Source organism: Trichosurus vulpecula, chromosome 2, assembly GCF_011100635.1.
Source record: "Trichosurus vulpecula isolate mTriVul1 chromosome 2, mTriVul1.pri, whole genome shotgun sequence".
Classification (NCBI taxonomy): domain Eukaryota; kingdom Metazoa; phylum Chordata; class Mammalia; order Diprotodontia; family Phalangeridae; genus Trichosurus; species Trichosurus vulpecula.
Genome location: NC_050574.1, coordinates 14,838,638 through 14,861,531, shown reverse-complemented (window position 1 = coordinate 14,861,531; position 22,894 = coordinate 14,838,638). Strand labels below are relative to the sequence as shown.

The window sequence follows — 22,894 nt, the reverse complement described above, 5'->3', positions numbered from 1 at the left end:
CCTCAGGAATGAGGATGGCCAGGATTCCCCCAGCAGAAGAAACTCCAAGCCCATTTATTTGGTATTCTACCAACTATGCCAAATGTAAGGGGGTAGATCTATTCTATCCTAATTATGCCAATTTTAAGGTGGCATATCCTCCAAGAGAATACTGAGATACCAAAGAAAGAGGGGATCACATCAACTTGGTTATTAATATATTTTATTAGGATTAATTAGGAGGGTATACTCACAAGAGGCCAGTTGTCCTGAGTGGCAGCAGGACAAAGTAACATTAAGGATCCCTGCACCAGCTCCAGGTCAGGCCAGTGTTTCAACAATCCGTCTATCAGCTGCTGTGGGGGTGAAAAACCAACAACAACCAGCTCACAGAATGCTGCAAGCCCAGGTTCTTTTGATCTGCTTTACTAAGGAAAGCAATGTTAAGGTGTTAACAATCTTACTTTAATCCAGCATACAAATATCATTCACTTAGCTCAGGGGAAAAAGCCAGCACCCTGAACTTTAGAGCAAATACAAACAAATTACAAACATCAACAGACACACCAAATACAATTCATAGTTACCAACATCTGAGTTCAGGCAGGAGCTCGACAAGGGCTGGCCCAGAGTCATGCAGCACTCCTGCTGTGGGTCAGAGCTCCGAAAAAGAGAAAGCCAACCTCTGGTTTTATATCTTTTTCAGCGTCAAACGTGAGTCACACATGCGACTCACCCATGTGACCTAAAATCATCAGAAAAATTCAACTTAAACTCATGTGGTCTAAAAGCCTCTGATGTCACAAACATGTCACTCAAACCCATGTAAACTAGGCTTTCCCTTGAGGCAAGGAGGTCATCAAGGACTCTTAATTTAATCAAGGAAATAAAAGCCAAACTCTTCAAGGGCACTTGGTTGAATTAAGTGCTAAGAGCCCATTTTGATTACCAATACAGCCAGATATTGTATAGAAACAGAACAAAGAAGGCATATTGCCAGGGATGGCCCAGGGTCACATGCAAACTTTCCCATGGGAAGTTGGATCTTCTTTTGCTATTGACATTTATTCAAGGTAGTTTACGTTGTCTGTAAGACTCAAGGTCATATTTCTAGACTCTGGCTACCACTGTACACAGGGGAAAAGAATAGAAAAACTACTTGTGGATGGGATTGAGTCCTTAAAATGGGGGAAGAGGCAAGAAGGAAGAAGTCTCTATTGGTCAGGAACTCAGACAAGAAGTGATGAATAAATGATGCAAAGTGGGTTTAGATAGCAAGCAGTGAGCCTTGGAAGATCCCAAGGATGGCCAGAACCTAGAGAGTGAAGAGAACAAAAAACTTGCTTATTGTACTTTGAAATATAAGGGCTGACTCCGAAGGTCACTATTCCATTAAGAGCGGTGGGAAAAGTGAGGATTTAACTATTGCAGTCAGGAAAGAGGCATGTATCACCAAGATATTAAATTATAGATATCTGTGGCTTATGAGGATGTTTTATCCAGTATTTCTCATGCCCCTGGAAGAGCCTCTGGAGCAAAGATCCTGGCTCTAGAATCTGCTTTATGCCTTAACCTTTCTATTGTGTTCCTTTCTGGTCTTAGCAGGATCACATAGCACTTGGGAATAAAGATGCAACCCAGTAATCCAGCACTGGAGGCCAAGATGGCGAAGACCTTCATGGCCACCATGGCCTTCCCCTTGGAACTCTGGTATGTGGAGAGGAAAGAGACGCACACACTGCAGAAAACCAGCATGCTAAAGGTGATGAACTTGGCTTCATTAAAGGTGTCAGGAAGGTTCCTGACCAAGAAAGCCACCATGAAGCTGTCCATGCCTAGGATGCCAACGTAACCCAGGACACAGTAGAAGGCAATTGCAGAGCCCTCGTTGCACTCGATGATGTGGCCAGGCTCAGAGTCAGTGTCTATACCTAAGAAGGGAGGTGAGGTCCCCAGCCAGATTCCACAGAGAATCACTTGGATCACAGAGCAGAGGAAAACTAGAGAATTGAACATCTTAGGCTGCACCCACATCCTCATCCGGCTGCCTGGTCTTGTGGCCTTAAAAGCCAGAAACACCATGATGGTTTTGGCTAAAATAGAGGAAATTACCACTGTGAATATGACTCCAAATGTTGTTTGCTGAAGAAGGCAGGTTGCTGTGTTAGGGCGGCCAATGAAAAGCAAAGAAGAGAGGAAGCAAAAGATGAGAGAGATGAGAAGAAGGTAGCTGAGAACCCGGTTGTTGGCCTTGACGATGGGAGTATCTTGATGCTTCACAAAGATAATGAGGATCAGAACTGTGAGGAGAGAGAGGGAGAGAGCCATGCAGGTCAGAGTCCATCCCAAAGGCTCTTCAACTTCGAGGAAAGTCACTACTTTAGGAAGGCAGTGATCTTTCTTTCTGTTTGAATATTGATCTTCTGGGCACTTCATACAATTGTCCATATCTGCAATTTAGTAACCAATTGAGCAATTATTAAGAAACCATTCTGTTCAAGACCCTGTACCAGTCAGTGGGGAAATAAAAACAAAACCAAAACAGTCCCTGTATTCAGAGATCTTGTGCTCTTTTTACTGATGAGATGCAACATATATACAAATGAGTAAACTAAAGGTAATTTGATGAATCAACTGGAGTAGGTTTAACAAAAGGATGATTACATGAACCTTAAAGGAAGCTACAGATGTCAGCAGACCGAAATGGGATGCACTGTGTTCCAGAAATGAGGCGCAACCTGTGCAAAGTTACAGAGGGAAGGGATAGAATGTGAAATTTGAAGAATTTGGCAATAGTCAAATTTGGATGAAAAAAAGATCCCAAGAAGGAGACTAATGTAGGATAAGGGTTGAGGAGCAGGTTGGGTCTGAGTTGTAAGAGAACTTTGTACACTAAGCTAAAGAATTTAAATTTTATCCTAAACATAATGAATCAAATGCTTATCAACAAAGGACATGACATGGTCAAAAGTGTGACTTAGGAAGATTATCTTAATAGCTTTGAAGAGGGTGAACTTTAAAGAAGGAGAACAAGAAGACCAGCTAGGAAATATTACTAAGGCAGGGTAAGAGATAAGAAAAGCCTGAGCTAGAATCATGGCCATTTTCATGGAGAGAAGAGGATGGGTAAGAGAACAACAACACAGAGGCCATTAAGAAGTTCCTTTCTAAAAGTGCACAAAGAGACAAGGGTAAATGAAGAAATCAAATAAAAATTGGTTCTTTTGACCTCATCAAATTGCTTTGGGTTTGATCTTTTTTGTACAAGTTATGTTTCAGAGTAGAATGAATACAATATTTTCATCTATGCTAAAACCCCCTACAAAGTGTAGGCAGAAATATTTTTATTAATACCAAAAATGTATATCCAAAACCAGAAACAAACATCGTATGCAATGTGGATGCTCTAAAACCTTTGTCAAAAATATGTGAGCAAAGTAAGGATGCCTACTCTCCCCACAATTACTTGATATAGTTCTGACAATACTAGGAATAACAATATGATGAGAAAGGAATTAAAGGTGTAAAGAGAGATAAAGAGAAAATAAATCCCTATTTGCTAAGAACATGATGGTTTACTTCGAAAACCCTAGGGAATCATCAAACACTAGAGATAAATGAAGAATAACAAGTAACTAGAGTAATATTCAGCGCTTATACCTGGGCTGTGCAATGACAATGAAAATGACAACCAAAGTTAATTTACATTTGTAATGCTGTACCAATCAAATTATCAAAGGGATATTTTATAGGACCCAATAAAATTTAAAAAATTGGAAAAAATCAAAGATCTAAAGTATCAGAAGAAATAATGAAATGAGGTGGGGTTGAAGGGAGTTTGTAGGAATAAGCAAATTAACTTAGCATGAACAGCTCTAGCTCATTTTAAGCCTCTATTTTGTGACCAATTAGTTGTCATGTAAGCTGCTTTTCAGTGGTAAGATAAGCACCTGAAAGGTGTAGTTTGGCAATGATTTGTGTATATACCTTCCCAATCTGGTAAACAATTACTAATGACTTTCTTTTTATTAATTGTATCCCCAGTACTTAGCACAGTGCTTGGTACATAAGAACTGCTTAATAAATGTTCATTGGAGTGGATGTGTGGCTCCAATAACTCTTAATAAGAGGTATTCCCAGTACCACTTAATAATGTGTCGCAAATGTTATTAACAACTGATAAACATTTGCTAATGATGTTAACTTTTATGGTTTCCTTTCATCATAAGATAAAGTAATCAATCAACAATCAGAACTTAGATGTAACTTCTAAATGCCCTTGGTTAGAACCATAAAACTGACAGGAGGCCAAAAATATTAGCCTAAGCATGATTTGTGTCTAGGACAGACTCCTGTGCTCCTTGTACTTAGAAATTTGAGCATCCTATGTCTACTAAGGATAGACTATCTATGTTTCTATTTATATATCTATATCTACACATATAAAAATAAATATGTACAGAGTTTATCAACATACATATATATGTATATATGTCTGTATATGTATGCATTAATACACACATATTTCCCAGTGGATGGGGGGTCAAAGGATAAGAACAATCAGTTCTTAAAAAGAATTGTAAAGTATTAATAACATATGAAAGAATGCTCCAAATCATTAATAATGAGAAAAATGCAAATCAAAATAACGCTGAGGTTCATTTCACCTCCTGTAAATTGGCAAGGGTGATAAAAGATGGGAGTAGTCAATGTTGGAGAGGTTATAGGAGGATAGGCACACTAATGTGTTGTTGGTAGAGCTGTGAATAAATAAATCATTGGGGAAAACAATTTATAATTATGCAAATAAAGTGACTAAAATCTCCATACCCTCCGACCTAGAGATCCTATTACTATGCTAATACTCCAAGGAGGTCATAGATAAGAAGTACTCATACACACCAAAAGATTTCTAGAAGCACTTTTTGTGATATCAAAGAATTAGAAACAAAGTAGATAGATGTCTATTGACTGGAAAATAGCTAACCAATTTTTGGCACATTAACATAATGGAATATTACAGTATTATAAGAAACAAATGTGGAAGATTGGGAAGTAGCAGGAAGCAATACATCTGATCTCTACTTATCTCCTCTCCCCAGATTGAACCCTGAAGGTGTAATCCAAGAAAAAGTCACAATGAGTAATATTTTTAGCTGGTATAGGGTAATGATATTGGCATAGGGTAATGAACATGGGGTCAGCAGACATTGGAGATGGGCTCTAGTCAGGAGTGTGCCATGTGGAGCATTGTGTAGGGAGTGTCTGGGTAGCAGGGCAAGAGGAGTTACCAGGCCCATACCAGGGCACCCCAAACCCCTAAGGGAGCCCTGTGCAGGAATAGGTGCCAACTAGCAGCTTTGTCGCCAACTACTGAGTTCTAAGTCACAGATCCAGGGTGGAGTACAGAAGGGAACTACACCCAAGGGGTGGCATTTCGAGGTAAGGCAATCCCTTGGTCACAATTTCAGGGAAATAAGTTTGGCACCAATGCAATTCTGACCACAGGAGCAAATCAGTGTCATAGTCTATTTCTAGTCTAGTCGGGAGCCTACAGAGGAATAACTATGGCAACAACCTCAGACCAAAGGGGAGCCTGTAGAATTCAGAATCAGCAGAGTTTCCCAGCTGACTGATTGTGGCTATGTTAAACTTTTGTCAAATCCAGATCAGGGACTTCCACAGCTCAGATCATGGGAGCAGCAATCAGGTTTGGATACAATCACTTTGGGAGCTTTGAAAGCTTATCAGTCCCCAGGCTTTCTCTCTGTGATACTGGAATAACACTACACTCAGTATCCCAAGAAAGCAGCAATAGAACCAGACAAGACTTCCTCTCCAGAATTGTGAAGAGCCTAGCCCTAATATAAAGTCCAAATTCAGGAGGTAGGCTAGAAGAATAAGCAAGAAAGTAAAAGAATCCCACCATAAAAACTATTATAGTAACTAGAAAACTCAACATATAACCCCAGAAAAAGAGGATGATTCCCAAATGTACAGAAGCAAAGCCTTAAAGAAAAACCTTATGGTTTACCTCAACCCCTGTCAATTGGCAATGGTGATATGAATGGTGATGGGAAAAATCAGTATTGGAGAGATCAGGAACCATTTCAAATAGAATTCCTGGAAGAGATCAATCAAGACTTTTTAAAAAGAGTCAATTTTTTTTAATGAACTAAGAGTGCTAGAGAAAAAATGGAAAAGAAATGAGAGTTGTAGAAAAAAGAATTAGAAAGGGAATAAAGAACTTGACAAAAGAGGTATAAAATCTTGCCCAAACAACAATCCCCTGAAAATTAGAACAGACCAAATAGAAGCCAATGAATCCATAAACCAAGAAGAAATCTTAACACCAAGTCAAAAGACTTAAAAAATAGAGAAAAATGTTAAGTATATATTAGCACAAACAGATGAAAGAAAACATTTAAAAATCACTGGAGTATCTGAATGCCATGACCATAAAAAGGAGTCTAAACCTCTTATTTCAAGAAATTTTAAATGAAAAATTGCTCAGATCTCTTAGAAGAAGAGGGCAAAGTAGAAACAGAAAGAATCCACTAGTCATCTCCTGAAAAAATGAGAACTTCCACAAGCACCATAGCAAAATTCTAGAGCTTCTAGGTCAAGAAAAAGTACTACAAGGAGCCAGAAAGAATTCAAGTGCTGAAGGGCCTCCGTAAGGATCAAACATGATTTAGTCACCACCACTATAAAGCAATGGATAACTTGGAATACAGTATTCCAGAAGGCAAAGAATAACTTACTCTGCAGAACTAAGGACCATGCCATAAGAGAGAAGATGGACCTTTCATGAAATAGAAGACTTGCAAGCATTCCTGATGAAGACTGTGTAGAAACAGTGAAGTTCTAACTTAAGAATTAAGAGAAACATAAAAAAGCAAAGAAACAAAATGACACAAGAACTAAACAAGGATAAACTGCTTATGTTCTAATATGAAGAAATGATACACATGTCCCCTCTGAACCCTATCATCAGCAGATGTCATAGAGGTATTCTTATTAGGCATGACCTGGGAGTGGTCATGTTATATCTTGATCACCTTAAGAGGAGAACAGAAGATACGAGAAGATATTTTCACTTTACCCCTCTTGCAGATAAGGGAAGTTCACCAGTGCTGCATATTGCACAAATTTTCAGACTTTTTAGATATAGTGATCAGTTATTCTGATTATTTCCTCTTTTTATTCTTTTCCTTTTTTGTCTCAAAATTACTATTAAATGGAATGGCTCTCTTGGAGGGGGAGATGGAGGGGTACTGGGAGAAACTATGGTATGTTTTAAAAAAAAAACAGTAAAACTCATTTTAAAAAAAGGAATGATGAAGATTACAAATACAGAGAAGTATGGAAAGATCTACATGGAGTGCTGTAAAGAAAACAATATATACAATAGCTACACCAAGATAAATGAAAAAACAACCAAAAAAATCAAAAGTTTATGTTACAAAATTATAGGGAACACATATGACATGAAAAAAGAGATGAGACAAAACCTTACCACTCTACTCCCTTGAAGAGAGGTGAGAAATCAACAGGTAGTGTTCATTGCACATATTTTCAGACTTTTTCAATGTATTGATCAGTTCTGCTGATTTTTAAAATTTTCTTTTTTAATCTTTAAAAACACTATTCGTTACATGGGGTGGCTTTTTGGGAGGGGTATTCTAGGCAACATTAGAGAATGCTTCAGGGCCTCCTAATTAAAAATCATTTATTAATGCCTTGTTAATAAATATAATAAAAATAAACTTATTTTTTTTTAAAATATGGGAGTGTGGCAAAAGGTAACTGTGAGGTTGTGAACTTAGGTGGTTGAGAGTATGATGGTGCCCTCAACAGGAAAAGAGTGGTTTGGGCAAGTGGCAGATTAGGGGAAAGATATTCAGATAGACTATGAACATGCTAATTTTGAGATGTTGAAGGTCCATTCTGGAAGAGATGTCCTACTGACAAATGGCAATGCAGGACTATAGTTCAGAGGAATAATTAGGGATGAATAAAGAGATCTGGAAATCATATGAATAGAAATTATATTTGATCTTATGGGAATTGATGAGAGCATATGGAGATAGGAGATGGGCCAGAAGATAACCTTTAGAGACCCCTATACTGATAGGATTGAAGATGTAATATAAACCATCAAGTATTTGAGGCCAATGCTTATTTTCCCAGTACCTAATAGTGCCTAGCATATCCTTGGCACTTAATAAATGCTGGATTGAATTGACTTGAACTCAGCAAAGGAATTTGAAAAAGGAGTAGCCACCAGGCAAGAGGTGAACCAGGAGAAAACAGCATCACAGAAGAAAAGGGAGATGATAGCAGGATTGGGGCAGGAGGGAGTTGATTGTCCAAAACTGAAGAAATGTCAAAAGAATTAGGATTGAGAAAAGGCCATTGGAAGTAGTAGGTGAAGCCATTGCTGATCCTTGAGAAATCAATTTCAATAGTGTAGTGACATCAGGAGCCTGATGGTAACTAGGAAAATTAGAGGTAGCAGCTTGTCAAAGAAAAGGAAGAGAAATATAGAATGATAGCTTGAGGGGATGTCAGAGTTATGTGGAGTTATATTTTTTTTAAGAATGGGTTCGATCAGGATATGTCTGTTAGTCATAGGGGAGGACTGGCAGAAAAGGGAGACCTCTCACCAGTGGATCAGTGGTTAAAAGATGTAAGCAAACCAGTTTGCAGAGGAAGAAATCAAAGCTATCAACAGATGAGGGTAAAAGCTCTATGTCATTAATAATAAGAGAAGTATAAATCAGAGTTACCCTGAGGTTCCACATCACACCAAAATCACTACTTTCATGATCTTCCCTATTTCTACTGAGGGCATCACTATTCTTCTGGTCTCCCGGGTTTGCAACTCAGTAATATGCTGAAACACTTACCCTTCTGGTTGGAAATCTCTCCCTCTGAGCACTGGGCACAGTCAAAGCAGCAGACAGGCTCTTCCTCCCGGGCAATTTTCCTAAATCCAGCGACACAGTGCTCAGTGCATACAGCCCGGAGAGTCTAGGCAGCAAGTGAAAAGAGTCATCAGAGACTGGCTCTGTCCTAAAGAATGGAAGTTTTGTTGTATGAGAATTAATGATACTGGTTTAGAGTGGGAAAAGATGTTCACAATAGGATTCTTATAGAAAGTTGTTTTGGATTTTTATTAATCTTTTAGTTAACTATCTTTGGCGATAAGGATGCTTTTAAAAAGTTATATCCTTGGTACCTAGCATGGGGACATATGCATAGTAATCAATCAACAGACATTTATTGAGGATCCAAGATAGTGGAGTATAGGCAACAACTCAGCTGAACTCTCCCAACAACTGTCTCAAATTCAATTCTGGAGTGGCAAATCCAACAAAAATTTGGGGTGAGACATTTTTCGATTTGAAAACAACTCAGGATATTGACAGGAGAGGTTTATGACACTGGGTGTTGGTCACCCAGGAGCACAGTGCATGCCATGGCAACAGCAGCAGTGGACCTTGGTGGCAGTTGAAGCAGCAACAGCAGCAGCTTCAGGAGCTCCCATCCCACAGATGGTAAGGGGTTCAGACAAACGCTCTGAAAAAGATTACAGGGAACTCTTTGCTGGTGCTGGATGCAGGACCCTGTTGCATTGCCAGTATGTGGTACTGTGTCATAGTTCCAGGGCAAACAGAAGCACCAGTGCTCATGGCTGTAGGGGAGTAGGGGCCTGGGTCACGGTTCCAGGGTGGACAAGAGTTTGTCCATGTAGTGGAATACTATTGTGCTATAATAAATGAGGAGCATATGGACTTCATAATAACGTGGAAGGATATATATGATGTGGTGCTGAGTGAGGGGAGTAGAACCAGAACATTATACACAATTACAGACACACGGTGTCTCTGATGACTAACTTTGATAGACTTGGCTCTTCCCAACAATGCAAGGCTCTAAACTCCAGAAGACACATGATGGAAAAAGCTATCCACATCCAGAGAAAGAATTGTGGAGTCTGAATGCAGATTGAAGCAAACTATTCGGTCCCTTTTTTTGGTTTGTTTTTGTTTTTGTTTCTGTTTTGTTGCTCTTTCTCATGGTTCATTCCATTGGGTGTAGTTCTTTGCAACTTAAATATTGTGAAAATAGGTTTAGTGTGAAGGTATATGTAGAGCCTACATCAGATTGCATTGCCATCTTTTGTGGGGAGGGGGAAGGAGAAGGAGGGGGAGAAAATTTGAAACTCAAAAACTTGAGGAACTGAATGTTATAAACCAAAACTCAATTAATTAATTAATGAAAAAATGCTGAAAAACTGAGCAAACAGAAAAAAAAGAGCATGACCATAAGAATCTACTATGATGACTGGTCAAAACACAAACTCAGAAGAAGAAAACAATGTCAAAATAGCTACAACCAAAACCTCAAAGAAAAAATGTGAATTGGACACAAGCTCAACAAGAATTCCTGGAAGAACTCAAAATAGTCTCTAAAAATCAAATAAGAGAGGTAGAGGAAAAAAAATTGGAAAAGAAATGAGAGTAACACAAGAAAATTATGAGAAGAGAATCAACAATTTGGTAAAATGGACTAAAAATACTGAAGAAAATAACACTTTGAAAAATAATAGGCCAAATTGGGTTTGGCGGGGGGGGGGGGGGGAGGAGAGGAATAGAAATCTACTGAAGAGAAAGACTACTTAAAAATCAGAACTAGCCAATTTGAAAAAAGAGGTATAAAAATTCACTGAGGAAAATAATTCCTGAAAAATTAGATTTGGGCAAGTGGAAGCTAATGACTCTGAGATATCAAGAAACAATAAAACAAGGTAAAAACAATAAAAAATAAGAAAATTTGTAATATCTTACCAGAAAAACAACTGACTTTGAAAGTAAATCAAGGAGAGGTAGTTCGAGAACTATTGGACTACCTGAAAGCCATGATAAGAAAAAAAAGCCCAGATGTCGTATTTCAAAAAAAATTAAGGAATACTGCCCTGGTATTCTAGAACCAGAGGGTAAAATAGAAATTGAAAAAATCCACTGATCATCTCAAAAGAGATTCCAACTCTATCCATCTGACAGGTAAACTATTCCTTGTTCTCCCAAATTGCTTATAGTATCAGTCTTTGTATCTTAGTCATGAACTCATTTTGACTTTAGTTTGGTATATGCCATAACATATTGGTCTATGCCCTGTTTCTGCCATACTATTTTTCAGCTTTCTCAGCAGTTTTTGTGAAATATGTATCTATCCCAGAAGCTGGACTCTTTTGGTTTATCAAAGGGTGGCTTACTATAATCATTGACTACTGCGTCTTGTTTACCTAACTTCAAAGATGAGATAGAGAGCATTATAAAATACAAAATGGATAATTTTGATCATGTTAGATTGAAAAGTTTTTGTACAAAGCCAATGCAACCAGGACTAAGAGGGAAGCAGAAAATTGGGGAAGAATTTTTACAACCAGTGTCTGATAAAGGCCTCAACTCTGAAATATACAGAGAACTGAGTCAAATTTATGAGAATACAAGTCATTCCCTAATTGATAAATAGAAAAAGGATATGAACAGGCAGTTTTCAGAGGAAGGAATTAAAGGTATCTATAGTCATATGAAAAAAAGCTCTAAGTCACTATTGATTAGAGAAATGCAAATCAAAACAACTCGTAGGTACCACATCTCTCCTGTCAGATTGGCTAACATGAAAAAATGGGAAAATTATGAATGCTGGAGAAGATGTGGGAAAATTGGAACACTATTGCATTGTTAGTGGAGTTGTGGACTGATCCAACCATTCTGGAGAACAATTTGAAACTGTGCTATAAAAATGTGTATACCCTTTGACCCAGCAATACCACTTCTAGGGCTTTATCCCATAGAGATCATACAAGTGGGAAAAGTACCCATATGTACAGAAATATTTATAGCAACTCTTTTTGTGGTGGCAAAGAATTGGAAATCAAGAAGATGCACTTCTATTGGGAAATAACAAGTTGTGGTATATGAATGTAATGGAATACTATTGTGCTATAAGAAATGAGGAGCAGATGAACTTCATAATAACCTGAAAAGAAGTATATGATCTGATGCTGCGTGGAGGCAGCAGAACCAGGAGAACATTATACATGATTACAGACACACAGTATCTCTGATGACTAACTTTGCTAGACTTGGCTCTTCTCAGCAATGCACGGTTCTAAGACAGCTCCAGAAGACTCATGATCAAGAAAGCTATCCACATCCAGAGAAAGAATTACTGAGTCTGAATGCAGCTTGAATCAAACTATTTGCTCTCTCTCTCTCTCTGTCTCTCTCTGTCTCTGTCTCTCTCTCTCTCTCTCTCTCTCTCTCTCTCTCTCTCTCTCTCTCTCTCTCTCTCTCTCTCTCTCTCTCTCTCTCTCTCTCTCTCTCCTCTCTCTCTCTCTCTCTCTCTCTCTCTCTCTCTCTCTCTCTCTCTTTGTTTCTTCTTTCTCATGGTTCATTCCATTGGTCATAATTCTTCTTTACAACTTGACTATTGTGAAAATAAGTTTAATGTGAAGGCATATGTTGAACCTATATTGGATTGCATACTGCGTCTTGGGGGGTAGGGGAGGAGTGGGAGGGGGAGAATATTTGGAACTGAAAAATTGGTAGAACTGAGTGTTGTAAACTAAAAATAAAAAAGAAATTAAAAAACACTTAAGAAAGAAAGAGATCCAAAAATGAAAACTCCCAGGAATATTATAGCCGCATCCCAGAGCTCCCAGGACAAGAAGAAAATATTGCAAGTAGCCAGAAATAAACAATTCAAATATCGTGGAGCCACAGTCAGGATCACACAAGATTTAGCACCTCCCAGATTAAAGGATTGGAGGGCTTGAACTGTGATATTCTGGAAGGCGAAGAAGCTAGGATTCCAACCAAGAATCACATACTCAGCAAAACTGAATATAATGTTTCAGAGGGGGAAACGGATATTTAATGAGATTGAGAACTTTCAAGCATTTCTGATTGAAAGACCGAAGCTGGAAAGAAAATTCGACTTTCAGATGCAAGACTCAAGAGAACCATAAAAAGGTAAACCGGAAAGAGAAATAATAAGGGAATCAATAAGGTTAAAATGTTTACATTCTCATATGGGAAGATGTTATTGTTCATCCTTCATTTTGGGTGATGTCTCGACTTGTCTGTAAATCGGATTTTAGCGAGGTAGAATTGCGCAGCGTCTTCAGCCTCACTCCGCCTTCCAGAATCACCAAAGTCCGGCGGCAGGACAAAAGTCAAGAAGGCTAGTGACGGCTCAGGGTGCGGTGGAAGACCTCGGTGTCTCGGATGTCTGACTAAACCGCGAGTATTCTTCAGCGGCCTTCGCGGTCATCGACAGAAACTGTTCTCACCTGCCCATTCTGTGGAGAAGAGTCTGCCTATGCCCGGGGTGGACCTTCCCCTAACTCGTTAATAGGTTTGAGGGAAGATGGTATGTGTAACTCTTAAGAACTTTATCATTATGAGGGCAGTTAGAAGGGGGTGTTCTGGAAAAAGAGGGAAGAGAGAGGGAGAATGGGGAAAATCATCACACATAAAACGGGCATACAGGGAAGAGCTTTTACAATGGAAGGGAAAACGGCGGGGGTGGCGGGCAACGCTTGAACTTACTCTCAATGGAATCAACTGAAAGAGTGAATAATAACATACGCACTCAGTTATAGAAGTCCATCTTACCAAACAAAAGTGGGAGAAGTGAATAAGAGGCGGGGATAATACAAGGGAGGGTAGATTAAAAGAGTCAGTGGTCAGAAGCAAAACAGACCTTTGATGAGGGACAGGGTGAGAAAGAGAGAAAGAGAGAGGGAGGGGAGGGTGGGAAATGGAGAGAGAGAGAGAGAGAGGGAGAGAGAGAGAGAGAGAGAGAGAGAGAGAGAGAGGGAGAGAGAGAGAGAGAGAGAGGGAGAGAGAGAGAGAGAGAGAGGGAGAGAGAGAGAGAGAGAGGGAGAGGATGAAGGTAAATACACTGTTGCTGATCATAATTATGAATGTAAATCTTTCCAGGTTTTTCTGAAATCATCCAGCTCGTCATTTCTTATAGCACAATAGGGTTCCGTCACAATCATATAACACAACTTGTTCAACTATTCCTCAATTGATGGGCATCCCCTCGATTTTCCATTCTTTACCACCACAAAAGAGTGGCTATAAATATTTTTGTAATATAGGTCCTTTCCCATTTACTTTGAACTCTCTAGAATACAGACCTAGTAGTGGTATTGCTGGGTTGAAAGGTCATGCACAGGTTTATAATCCTTTGTTCATAGTTCCAAATTGCTCTCCAGAATATTTGGTTCAGTTCACAACTCCACCAATAGTGCTTTTAGGGTCCCAATTTTCTTATATCCAACCCCTCCCCCAGCATCTGTCATTTTTTTCTGTCATATTTACCAATATGACAGGTATGAGGTGGTTGTTCTTCATTTCAGTCATGTCTGACTCTTTTTGACCCCATTTGTGGTTTTCTTGGCAAAGATACTGGAGTTGTTTGCAATTTCCTTCTCCAGCTCTTTTTATAGATGAGGAAATAGAAGGAAACAGGGTTAAATGACTTGCTCAGGGTCACACAAGTAGTTAGTGTCTGAGGCCAAATTTGAACTCAGGAAGATGAGTCTTCCTGACTCCAGATTTGGCACTTTATTCAGTCACGTAGCTTCTGAGGTGTTACCTCAGAGTTGTTTTAATGTACTTTTCTCTAATCCATAGTGATTTGGAGCATTTTTTTTCATATGATCATAGATAGCTTTGATTCTTTCATCTGAAAACTGCCTCTTTGTATTCTTTGACTATTTATCAATTGGAAATGACTTGTATTCTCATGAATGTGACTCAGTTTTCTATATATTTGAGAAATGAGGCCTTCATCAGACAAATTTGCCATGAAAATTTTCCCAGGTATGATTACTGTGTGGTTTTTGCCATACTATTTCCCTCCCCCTCCCCTGCCATTTATCTTTTTCTCTCTTTCACTCTGTTTATTTTTAAAAGTGTCTTGTAGACTGAGCCAATATGACAATTCTACCTAAGTTAATTTACTTTTTCAGTGCCATAACAATCAAACTACTAAAAATTATTTCATGGAACTAGAAAAATGATAACAAAAAGTCAAAGATTTCAAGGAAATCAACGTGAAAAATGTGAAGGAAGGTGGCTTAGCAGTACCAGATCTCAAACTCTACTACAAAGTGGTAATCATCAAAACCATCTGGTACAGTGGGCTCACCTAGTGAGAGTCATGCAAGCGAGTGGTCCTGGCTGAGTTGCCAAGTTGTGGAAAGAAATCTTGGTTCGGGCATTACTCTGGTCAATGAGGAAAAAGGAAAGGAAAAGAAAAGATATTTTATTAGCACACCAAGATAAAAAGCCGTTTGATGCAGCTGGCACAGATTTCAAACTGTGCTGCTTTTTATAGACCAGAGTAAACATCTTCCATATAATGGTAAAAGTATGTTGATTGACACTTGATCACACTTCTCTGGAGGGCATAGGATTAGTGCTTCCCTAGCTCCTCCCTCATAACATTATCATAGGGAAAGGGGATTAGTGAATAAGCACAAGGGTATTTCTGGACCTTCATTGACAAGCCAGCTGTGCATGACAAAGTCTAAACAAGGTTTAAAATGGGGTCACTCAGACTGTCTGCAGAAATGGCTGACTTTGCACACCCTCTCCCATTGGTGGGGTAGTAATCTGTGAAAGTGTATATCCCTTGTACTCTGTGAACATGGAGATTGGAAGGGAATCTTCATTATCATTTAATTTGCTATGATGTTTGATTAATTGCATTTCGTATAAGATGACCTTTATAATTGTTTTAAAGTAAACACATCAGTAGGGGTTGTTAGCTATGGTTTTGAGTGAATGTTGACCTACAAAGTACTCCATATATTTTAGAAATGATGCCTTTATAAGAAACACTGACTATAAAAATTGTTCCCCAGCTTTCTGCTTCCTCTAATCTTGGTGTGTTTGTGCAAAACCCTTTCAATTTAAGGTAATTAAAATTATCCACTTTGCATTGTTCTCTATCTCTTGTTTTGTCATCAATTGGGAAGGTTATTCTAAAAGGTTCAAACAAAGAATAAGAAACATCCCCTGCCTAAAATTCTATAGGGGGAAAATGATCCTAGAGATATATAGAGTTCCCTCAAGCCAGGAAGAAACAATTTTTATGAGAAGGAATGTAGGATATCTTCAAAGAAACTCCTGTGTCGCATGGGGAGTCTACCGACAAACTTGATTTTTTGTTTTTGTTTTGTTGTTGTTTTATGATGCAAGGGGCAAGTAAAGGAAGATGAATATAAAAGAGTAGTATTGTCCTTTAAGAAGAGTCAAGAGTGACAAAATTCAGAATGATTTGAACAATGAATGCTAAGAAAATTTGTGTTGCTTTTTTTTTAACTGTTGGGAGCAAGAGGAAGATTGCAGAAGGGATAAAATAGATGTTCTTGAGACTGCGTATCAATCATCTACCTCCTTTTTAGTGAGGAAGTACTAATCTTTCTATACCTGGCTTGGGATCATAGGCCTTGTATAGCATTGATATTGTATAAATTGAAGGGGGATGGTGGAAATGAGCAGACCAAATCTGTGATTTCATTATTATAGGAAATCCTAATGAAGAAATTCCCTCTGCCTATACAGATCAGCAGCAGCCCAACAAACTTAGAGTTGTCTGGAGCACTGAGAAGTGAAGTGACTTACTTATGGTCACAGAGCCAGTCTGTGTCAGAGGCAGAAACTGAACCCAAGCTTTCCTGATACCTATGCCAGCTTTCTATCTTCTCCCCCAGGGCTGCCTCAATTGTGGTTGCTATTGTGCTCTTTAGATTAATGCTGGTTGCCAAACCTTCCTCAAATTAACAAATCTACTTGGCTTATTTTTATTTAAAATAATAGTGATGGCAATAATAACTAGTATTACCGTCATTTTTACCTTAATTGTTCATTTGTTTTCCCAGCATTTTCTATGAAGGCAAAGAAATAAACAACTGGGGTTGGGTAGGGTGGGGTAAATATATGAATGATGACCTAAATGGGCTTAAAGTAGTTGGAAACATAAAGTGGTATTTAGTTTTTGTACTGACCTTCAGATCAACCCAGTTGTGATAGATCTCCTTCTCACAAATGATGAAATCTTGACCAAGTGGAGCCTGGGGGACAAACTGCCCCACTTTCACCAGAACCTCATCATAATTAGGCAGCAGCCCAAAGTTCATAATATCATATTTATCCACAGGATTCTTTTCCTCATCCAGAACCACCTGGTCCCCAGCAGTGTTGTTAAAGCAAACATTCCTCAGAGATGAGTGAAGCTAGATGGGGAAAGAATTGAGTCACTCTGTCATGTCCACAGGCAGCGAAAAACAGGACCAAGGTTAATGGGCCAGGCAGGAAACCTAGTAGCATATTCATTCGTGTATTCACTCAATCATTCATTCACTCCCACAACATTTTTTTTCTTTTTCTTTTTAGTGCAAACACTCTTTGGTTTATTCATCAAAATATCAAGCAAACTTTAGTAATGAAATAAAAATGTGACATTCTATATATTCACAACAAAACTTGTCAAATATTTGAAATCCATTCATTTTGATCTATTTGCTCCATGGGAAGCTCTTTTTTTTAATGGAATTATTTTATTCAGTGAGCTTTTAGATTTCCTTTTGCATTTGGCCAATTCTGCTTTTTAAGGCATTCTTCTGCTCATTGCCTTTTTGGACCTCTTTTACTATTTAGCCTAGTCTGTTTTTTAAGGTGTTATTTCTTCCAGTATTTTTTTGTGTCTCCTTTACCAAGCTATTGACTCTGTCATGATTTTCTTGAATCCTTCTCATTTCTCTTCCATTTTTCCTCTACCTCTCTTACTCGATTTTCAAAATCCTTTTTTAGTTTTTCCATGGCTGAGAGCAATTCGTAGTTTTCTTAGAGGCTTTGGATGCAGGACTTTTGACTTTATTGTCTTCTGAGTGTGTATTTTGGTTTTCTTTGTCACCATAGTAACTTTCAATAGTCAGAGTTTTTCCATTGCTTGCTAATTTTTCCAGCTTATTAGTTGACTTTTAAGTCTTTGTTAAAGTAGGGCTCTGCTTCCAGGGTGGAGGGCATACTGTCCTAAGTTTCAGGGGGTTTGTGCAGCTGTTTTCAGAAATACTTTAGGAACCTGTAAGTTTTCAGTCCTTCCAAGGGGGCATGATTTAAGAAGAGGTATTTATTATTCTCTTGGCCTGTGCTCTGATCTGTGAGAGACTGCAAGCACCCCTTTCTGCCCTGGAACTGTGAGAAAGGTCCCCCCTCTGCTGTGACTGCAAGCTCTGCTATTCTAGTGCTCTTCCTCACCCTGGCACTGCCACTCAGGACCCAGAGTTGAGTATGGGCAAAGCAACAGAGTCCTGCCTTAGTGGTAGCAAAAGACTCTTGTGATCTCCTTCTGCTAAGTTGTCTATCCCCTTACTGTCTGTGGGCTGAGAGCTCTGGAAGCAGCTGCTGCCCCTGCCACTGCTGATTCAGTCACTCCCAAAGTCTGCTCCTACTTTTCTGGGGCCAGGGCTGCACTGGTGAGGCCTGTGCTGGATTGTGCTCTACTGCCAGGTGCGTTCTTTGGCATTTGTGGACAGAGAGGTCAGGAAACTGCCTCTGCTGTGAGTGATTCAATCAACCAGAGGCCTACTCCTGGTTTGCTGGGGCTTGGGCTGTGCTGGCATGGCCTACCCTGAACTGTGCTTCTCTCTCAGCCTGGTACAACAGACCTTTCCTGTTGACCTTTCAGGTTGTCTTGGGTGGGAAATTTGTTTCACTCCATCTTTTTGTGGGTTCTGCTGCTCTAGAATTTGTTTAGAGAAATTTTAAAAAATATTTGGAGGGCTTTGGGGGAGAGCTCAGATGAGTCCCTGCCTTTACTCTATCATCTTGGCTCCACCTCCCTACCATCATTTCTCATAAAGATGAGTGATTTCATGGGAGTCTTTATTTCATTTCTATCATTGATTGGCACTGAGAAGGGTTTCTGTATAAGGCCCACATCATATAGCACCATTATACATCTCATAAAATGAGAAAAAAGAGAGAATTAACCTGAGATGATGAAACCAGTACTTTATAAGGAAGGCAGTTAGGTTTCATAATGTTCCTTCATTTAACAATCTCATCACGTTTTTTAACCACCGATTTGACATGCATCCTACTTTGGATTTTGCATATCCTGCTTTCACCCCTTCAGAAAGAAAATATCCAATACAATGTTTTGCACTTACGGGCAAGTCCTCAGCATGGTGATGTATCCATAATCCCATTAGTGAACAAACTTAAGGCTTCCAAGGGAAGCCAAATTAAGAAAACCAAGTGAAACAAGGAATATCCATCTGAGAGTCTGGGGGATGCCAAGGAAAAGTAAGGGAAATGCCAATGTCAGAAAAGTAGCAAACCCAGGAGTGCTCACTTATGAGCCTGGAGATGCCAATAGATATTACTTCAGGAGGAGGGAACAGTACCTGCCAGGTCTGAGGCACCAGGTCCCCCTCATGTCTCATAGATCCAATTTCCGAACTGGCATGGAGCATTTCATGAAGAGCCAAGGCCACAGCATACACAGCATTGTAGAGGAAGTAACTGAGGCTAGACATGGTCATGTCAAAATAGTGCAAAGGCAGCATCTCCAAGGAAGCATTCAATGAACAGTCCTCTTGCTCCAGTCTGGTTGGCTCATCTGGACACTCAAATGCTGAGACCCAGAAACTCTTAAGGAAAATGTCTCCTGGGTATTTGTTTGGGGTGACTGTCCTGAGAAAGGCTTTGAAACCAGGAATCTCACTCGTCTGATGTGAAAATATGAGCGCTCCATGAAAAGCGTCACCATCATGATTGTAAGGTCTTATGGTGACATCCCAGTGTGATGTGATAATCCAAACCTTCCAAAGGAAAAGTACATGTGGCTGTGAATATCTGAGGATCATCAGTGAATCTGTATCCCCATGGATGATGATCACCTTGGCTGATGATGCCAAAATTCTGGGCATGAAATCTACCTGAGGTTCAGCATGGCGTCTTTCACTGACAGGGATCTTCTCTGTGAAGGCCACGCAGGCTTTGTTCTTTTTCATCTCTTCTCCCATGTTCCAGAGGAACTTCTCACCTCTCATGTCATCTGGGACAACAAGCCCCACCCAAGTCCAGTCGAAATGTAACAGTAGTTGAGAAATGCCCAGATACATTGAGGAGTCCTGAGGGGCCATCTGGTAGAGGGAAGGAAACTGAGTCTTGTCACTCAGTGCAGCATCAAATGGACCATAGCTTAACTGGATGGGAAAGAAAGATGGGTCTCACTGGGCTATATGAAAGTGATCATGATGCATAACAAAAAAATCTCAATACATTACCCAATCTACCTACATTCATTAGGCAAAAAATAGAGTGGACTGCTCTAGGTGATAATAGGGGGGAAATTCTAATCACCCCATGATTAGCAGAATGGCTAGATGACAGGTTACTCTGATACTGCTGGCTTTAAATCCCTTACTTCCCTGAACATTCCATGACTTTTCCAAAGAGCTCAGGATTTCTCCTGACGTACAGTTCTTGTTTATTGCCTCAAATAAATTTCCTGGGTAGAAGTGGCACATTATTTCTGTGTGGTGGAGGCAGTAGTACTTAAGAGGTGATGCTTTCTTTAAGCAAAATGGTGTTCCTCAAGAATGGTGCTGATAAATCCTAAGAACCTGGTGAATAAATATATGCTCACGTATATGAGGCCACTAGGTGTCACAGTGGATAGAACACTGGGCTTGGAATTGGGAAGATCTAAATTCAAATCTAGCATCAGACACTTACTAACTGTGTGTCTCTGGGCAAGTCACTTAACTATTCTTCGACTCAACTGAACAATAGGCATAATAATAGCACCGAATTCCCGGGATTGTCGTATGGATCAAATAAGATATTTCTAAATTGCTTTCGAAAACATAAAGTGCTATATAACTGCTAGTTATTTTTAATAATAGTTGAAATAATTATTTCACTTACGTTTGCAACATTGACGACTCATTTGAGAGTAATGCAATTTATAGGGAGAAGGACAAGACTGGTTTAGTCGCTGAGGTAAAGAAACTCTACCAACATAGGTCAGCATGTTGTCTGCAACACCGAGGTTTAAATTACCCAGAGCACTGAGAGTTTAAGTGATTCATCCAAACCCCTGCCTCCCATAGACAGCCCAGGCCCAGGTTTACTCTCCCAACCCCCATTCACACTGGCACGCTAGGTTCCCAGAGGATAACCGGAAAATTCTCACCTTGGGCTTCTAGGGGTAACCTTGAGAGTTTGGTTATGTCTTTCTAATACTCTTGCTCATTAGTCCCTAACATGAGTCTCCCCTGCGTGGATTATCAATTGATATGAATTAACAAGCTATAGTTAACTAGCTTTTAGAAATAGTAAGGTGATGTGATAAGAATAGTTGGTGCAAGCATTCTTCCTGAGAGTTAATAAAGAGCAATGAATAATCCAAGCTCTGATGCTAAAAGTAAGAGCTCACAGAAGTCATTTAAATTCTATGAACTTCTGTTTTTGTTGCCTTTAAAATGAGAAAATCAAGTTATAATTTTTCTGACATCTCTTCAGAGTCTAAAAAGTAAATGAATACAATTTGTTCTAAAAAGGACTCCAGTTTCTCCCTACATCCATGATGGTTTGGTGTGGAGGAGACCCTGAGGTTGCCAAGGATGGGACAGCAGAGTTCAAATGGAAAGACAAGGCCTGCCAAGAAGTGCGATTCATTTGGAACAGATACCATCAGAAAGTTGTCCACAAAGTGAGAAATTTTCTTGGCCATAATAACTTCTGAGCTCCAGTGACACCATGATCTGGGATAGAAAGGGGAGGGGCACTTCCAGTCATAGTGATAGCAGGCTCTAGTGAAGTATGAATTCCATTCTGGCTGCACTGTCTTAGAAGGCTGGATTTGGAGTGGGAAGGTCCTCTCTTCAAATCCTGCCTGGAAATTTAATAGCTGTGTGGCATCTAGGAGGCACAGTGGATAGAGTGTTATGCTTGGAGTCAGGAAGACTTGAGTTCAAATCTAGCCTCAGTCAGTTACTAGCTATATGACCCTGAGCAAGTCAATTAACTTATATCTACTTGAAATTCCTCAACTATAAAATGGCAATTAATAATACCACCTATCTCCCAGTGTTGTTGTAAGGGTCAAATGACATATTGGTAAAGCACTCAGCACACTGAGTAGCACATAGCAGATACTTAACAAACACTTCTATCTTTTCTCCCTTCCATCTTGTATGTCACTGAACAAGTCACCTCACCTTAAAGAAAGGGGCAAGAGATGGCAGGTCTAGGGCTATCTACCTGTGGGAATCTGTAGAGCTCCAGAAGGGTCCCCTCTGGACAGAAAGAGCAGATGTGGCTCCTCCAATAATAGCCATGGACCTGTCTTGCCTCCCACAACTATAATCTGGGGTGGTCTGGCCATGTCCTGAAAGCCACCTCAGGGAGCTCTTCAAGGTCCTGGCATCACTGTGGTACGTATTGTAGATGTGAAAACCCAGGGTAGTATTAGGGAGCAGCCAGGGGTCTCTGTTGATCTCCTCCACAGCAAACATCAGGGCCAGAACCTGCTGGTAATTTTTGTGCAGCCACCTGTAGGGAATAGGGAGAAGAGCAGAAGCTAGTAACAAATCCTTGAGAGCTTATCGACTTTAAGGAGACCTACTCAGTCATCCCAAGGTCAGATCACAGGGCCCTGGGCTGAGGCAGTGTGGTCTACGGGTCACAACACCTCTTTTTATTTGACCTGCACCCATGCATTGTTGACCCTCCTGACATTTGGAGTATGGGTGATAGAGGAGGAATTTCTCCGAAATTCCTACCAAGTTGACTCCCTGGAATGC

At 39.7% G+C, this 22,894-nt stretch overlaps 1 protein-coding gene across 1 annotated transcript; it reads right to left on the bottom strand.

Moving 5' to 3' along the window:
* Positions 1-1,488: 1,488 nt before the first annotated feature.
* LOC118836270 (vomeronasal type-2 receptor 26-like) lies at positions 1,489-22,645 on the bottom strand. The gene is given in 6 exon segments (XM_036743603.1): positions 1,489-2,429; positions 8,892-9,015; positions 17,084-17,311; positions 19,487-20,290; positions 22,353-22,387; positions 22,390-22,645. Coding segments are annotated over 6 exon segments (2,349 nt in total). The 5' UTR covers positions 22,607-22,645.
* Positions 22,646-22,894: the final 249 nt, after the last annotated feature.